At 47.7% G+C, this 4,878-nt stretch overlaps 1 protein-coding gene across 1 annotated transcript in view; it reads left to right on the top strand.

Annotated features, from left to right (window-relative positions):
• Positions 1 to 1,983, top strand: part of Foxf2 (forkhead box F2) — a 5,315-nt gene extending 3,332 nt beyond the window's left edge. Inside the window, exon 2 of the mRNA XM_008836687.3 lies at positions 1,433 to 1,983. Within this exon, the coding sequence (XP_008834909.2) occupies positions 1,433 to 1,596 (164 nt within the window). The 3' untranslated portion in view covers positions 1,597 to 1,983. The remainder of the gene's footprint in view (positions 1 to 1,432) is intronic.
• The last annotated feature ends 2,895 nt before the right edge of the window (positions 1,984 to 4,878 follow it).

Below are 4,878 nucleotides of genomic sequence, written 5' to 3'. Positions count from 1 at the left end.
CCCCCCGTGCTGATCTGATCTGATCCAGGGTCTCGCCTGATGTCCTGGGTACCCTTCGGGGCTTGGTTCCCAGTGTTACCCACAGGCCGCGGTCCTTGAAGGTCAGCCACCGCTGAGGCTGTGAGCTAAGGTCGCCCGCACACAGCTGGGTACAACAGCCTGGACACACATGCCGTGCACACAGCCTGGGCACGCAGCTGCCCACAGCCTCACATAGACTCCATCCCGCAGCTCACCCGCACGCGCCGCGTCCTCCACTTTCCGAGGCCGCCCTCGGGGAGGCAGCGGGCTGCGAGACCCTCCAGGGCCTAGAGTAGCCGCGCTCTCTGCGAGCCTGCGGCCTTTCGATCGCGTTTTCTGTAGTCTTGGGCTGCGCATCAAAGAGCGGGCGGCGGCACGGGCGCTGCTGCGATGCTCAGGGCCGCTCCCCCTGCGCCCGCGGGCAGCGAGCGCACCTGTGGGCCGAGCGCGGCGGCTTCTCTGCAACCGGGCTGCGCAGTGCGGTCGACAAGCGGCGGTGAGGTCACGCCGGCCGAGCCGCAACCGGACACTCAGGGGGCCGCCCGTTCGATGGGCACCCGCAGAGGGCGCCGGGGTGGCCGGCAGTGCGCACGCTTTTCTTTTGCTTAAAACCGAATCCCGCGCAGCCGGAGTGTGCGGTTTAAGCCGCTCACTACACCCGCTAGAGGCAGGGTCAATGAGATGCTGGTGGTGCCGCCCCCGCCTACTGCCTGTGCCCTGGGCCCGGCCCGGAGGCCAAGAAAGTAAAAGCAAAAGTGGGTGCCAGATTGGCGCTGAGAGGGGCCCTAAGGACCGCGCGGGCGGCGTGGCACGGACCTCTGGGACTTGTTGCGCAGCTAGAGGCCTCTGGCCGAGGGGCACTTCTTGGGTATTTCTTGGTTTCCTGTACTCCTGGCTGGTCTGGAAGCCGCCTGCAGAGGGGTAGAGAGCTGTGCTTCTCTTCTTTGGGCCCCTTCTCTTCCAGGGGATGCTTTTCTGTCATCCTCTGCGGTCGAAGGGAGCAGCCTCCACTTCCCGTCCTAACAGTAGGAAAACAAGACTCAAAACTAGAGGTGAAGGCGGCAGAGATGTGGGCAGGGTGTTTGCCCCGGCATAGCCAGGATCCGGGCCTGGCAGAGGGTTTTCCTAGTGCTAGTGAGGAAAGTGGGAATTTAGGAACAGGAGATCACCTCTAGGGAAAGAGTGCATAAAACCAAAGTACAGCAACATTCCAGAAGCGTCCTGGTACATCCTGACAGTTTGAGAACTGTTTTCTCTACCCATTGGTATTATAGAAATACACTCAAAAGGCACATCAGCTACATTTGTACCTTCAGTCAAAAGAAGAGAAGTTAAAAGGAAATGTTAGAGGTAGCATACCCCAGTATCAGCTGGGTGACTTCTGTTTTCTTTTTCTCCTTTCTTCTTTCAGTGGGATTGCCCCGTTACCAGCATCACTCTACTCCAGTGTGTGACAGAAAAGATTTCGTCCTCAATTTCAATGGCATTTCTTCTTTCCATCCCTCGGCTAGCGGATCTTATTATCACCACCACCACCAGAGCATGTGCCAGGATATTAAGCCCTGTGTTATGTGAATGGACAGAGGCCTTGAAGGCTCTTCTCCCCTCTTCTTCAGCTTCTCCCCTCCCTTCTGAGAGGGGCAGCTAGGAACTTCAATGGACTCACATACTGTGCATGCAGATAGCAGTAAGTAGCACACCCGTCACTTAGACAAATGCCCAGGGGAGCCCTGCTCACCGATATTTTCCTACCCTGGAAGAGGAAACCTTCGACCAGGCAATACCCCCAGAGGAGGGAGAGAGAGGGGAAGTGATGGTAAAGGTTACTAGATGTAAAACATAAACTTGCAATTCTGGGGTGATCATTTCGTTCACTAATCAGGGTCTGAAAAAGCAGACTCTGTGTGTGTGTGTGTGTGTGTGTGTGTGTGTGTGTGTGTTTCTCAGTCTATGAAAGTGTGTGTGCTTTTCAAAAAGGCAGTGCTAAGCACAACTTTTCAAGAAAACCTTGTCCTGTTGCCTAGCCCAGTAGGAGAGTTCTGTTTCTAACACCCTCCCCCTCAATCCCTTTGGATACAGGTGCCAAAGAATATTGTGAAGAAATAATCTAGAACCAATGAGTCTAGTTTAAGAAAGTGGTTCTCAGTATTGTGACAATACAACATTTTTACAAGATTGTTTTCTACCACATTTTAAAAGTATTTTTATGATCTTCGTATACTCACACCTTGCTTGTATTTTAAAAGGAGGATATATTTGCACTTATGTATACTTTTACAGTTTGCCAAAATATTTTGATGTAAAATTTTTTCAATAAAATGTGTATAACAAATAGTTGGTTTTTAGGGACCTTTTCCTCTACAGTCACCCATTGATGCCCCCCCCAAACCAGCACTGCAACTCTAAACGGCCCACCCCCAAGTTGTATAATTGACATGGTGTGAGGTCTCTGCCTTGAGTAATCCAGGCTGGTTCTGATTGTGAGTCTTTTCAGAAGGGAAAAGAAGGAGGGGACACTTTTGTTATTTCTTTCTCGACTTCACCCTCACTTTTTCTGGCCAAACAGAAACCATAAGGTGTAAAATTAAAAAAAAAAAAAAAAAAAAAAAAAAAAACAGGCAAAATATTGAAAACCAAGGGTCTGATCTGAGGAAGCTAAGTTTTGTGCCCCGTTTGTTTTCTTTCCTGTGCCCCAAAGAGTTCTGCCCTTTGCTCTTTCCTCTTTCCCACCAGTAGTGAAAGATGTTGGAGCAGAGCAGGGAGACCTCATCTAGAGCCTAAGGCTTCCTTTCTAGGCTGCACTATGTTACGGGTGGTGATCAAATCAAAAGGGCCCACAGGACTGCTGCAGAGTGAGAGAAGACTCCAAGCTTGGAGGTTTTAAAGTGGCACCCCCTCCACATAGGTTTCCCACAGGGATTGTAAAGCCCCTGTTTCCTTTCAGCTGGGTTTCCCAATCCCAAAAGCTAGCACAGAACTGGTAGGGCTGGGGATTAAAGAAAGAAAACAATCCAAAAAGGCAGAAGGACACGTTTCCCACCCAGCCCACCTTTCTCTCAGGAGCAGAGAGTGGTTTGGCCTTAGTCACTCTATGGTAATTTTCTCTGCACCCCAGGGCTGGGATTTTGGTTTTGGTTTTGGCTTTTCTTCTTGAGTGGGAAACTCACTCTCCTCCTGGTCCACCATCAGGCACTTAACACTCTGGAGGAGATTCACTCGGGGTTTTTCAGGTTTTTCTACTTCAATACTTTTCAGTCCATCATGGTCTCCTGAATAAAAACATCTAGTTTTTAAAACTCTTTACCATATTTTAAATCCTTAAGCTTCTTTTCTATATTTTCTAAATTAAGAACTGAGTTAAACATTTTTGTTTCTGTATTATCATATTTGCAGTTAAATAGAGCTCCCCCCCCCCTTTTTTTTTTCCTGTCTTATATTCTGAGTTACTCAGGGGCCTGCTATAAATTATGAAGTCAGTCTCAGAGTTTGCTCCGACCACAGTGCTGTGTTTACATTCCTTCCAAGGCAGCCGGCATGGTCGTAATTTATATCCTAAACACTTGAACGTAACTTGTTTATACAGAGAATGACGGGACCTCAAAGACTCCTGGCCGGTAAGGCTGACCACATCGGGAGGACCAGCGCGCCCCCTGGTGGAGAGGGAGACCACCGTATAGGGATCTAGGCTCAAAGCTCTAGGATGACAAAATGACCTATTTCCTGATGCTTATCAAGGCAGACATTCAGAGTGCCTCACGTTCAGGAATTTGGCTTCTGGCATTTAGGGAACACTTTTGCTTTTCACTATTTTATTCTTTCCATCTACAGTTTATCCTGAAAACTGATCAAGATTCATCAGCCCTCCCAACCTACTAAGACCTTGACTTTTACATTTCTAGAGTTCTCCCCAACTATGGTCAGTTTCCCTTGGAGTCAAAATTGCCTCTCTTAACTGCCCCTCCCTTCAAGACAAATGCACATGGACATGTTGATATTCATTTCTTTTCTTTTTTTTTTTTCAAATTAAGGGACATGTAGTTCTTAGTTCTAAATGTATCTGAAATGTTGGTAAGAAATTATGGAAGTGTTGCAAAGCCTTTAAAAGTGAAAATAAATTAACTCAGTGGGGGCTCCAAATGTCCCAGCTGTTAGTGAATGCTGGGGGATTGAATCCAGAGCTTTCCACATGCTCAGCACTCTATCTACACCACCAGCCCAGGCCTCAACTACTTCATCAAGTGCATTTTGAATACTTAGAATTTCTGCTTGCTGACAGAATAAATTGATAGGCATAAAGATATCTGATACTTTTATTAAAAAGGCCTCTTTTTTGTTTTCAGTGTGGACTGTGTAAATAAAGAAGCAAGATAGCAAATAAACATAAAGCTTATCCTAGTGCTGGGCACTGTAGTTATCTAGGTAACCCTCATGTGGTTGCCTTGCTAATCCTTTCTCTTTCCCTACCGTATGGTCAGTGAGTTTCCATCACTATAGCAAATAGCCAACTGGGTCATAAAGAGAAGGGCTGATTTGACTCACAATTTGGTTGTTTTAGTCCATGAGGTTGGCTGGTGGTTTTTAGTTAAGCTTGAGTGAGGTAGCACCCTGTGGTGGAAGTGTGCTATGGAGAAGACTCTTCACCTCCAAGCCAGACAATTAGGGAGAAAATAAAAGATCGGTCCCCACAAGCTCCCCAGTTAGGCCCCAATAACCTGAAGACCTTCCACTCACATCCTACCCTTAAAGGGTATAATACCTCTGTTTTATCACAGACTGTGGCTACACCTTTAAACATGGGCCTTTGGAGACATTCCAGATGCCAATTTTAGTATGGGGATCTTGATACTAGTTACAGAT

The sequence above is a fragment of the Nannospalax galili genome, unplaced genomic scaffold (genome assembly GCF_000622305.1).
Source record: "Nannospalax galili isolate Female #2095 unplaced genomic scaffold, S.galili_v1.0 scaffold737, whole genome shotgun sequence".
NCBI lineage: Eukaryota > Metazoa > Chordata > Mammalia > Rodentia > Spalacidae > Nannospalax > Nannospalax galili.
The sequence above is the reverse complement of the archived record's forward strand: the minus strand, read 5'-3'. Positions and strand labels throughout refer to the sequence as shown.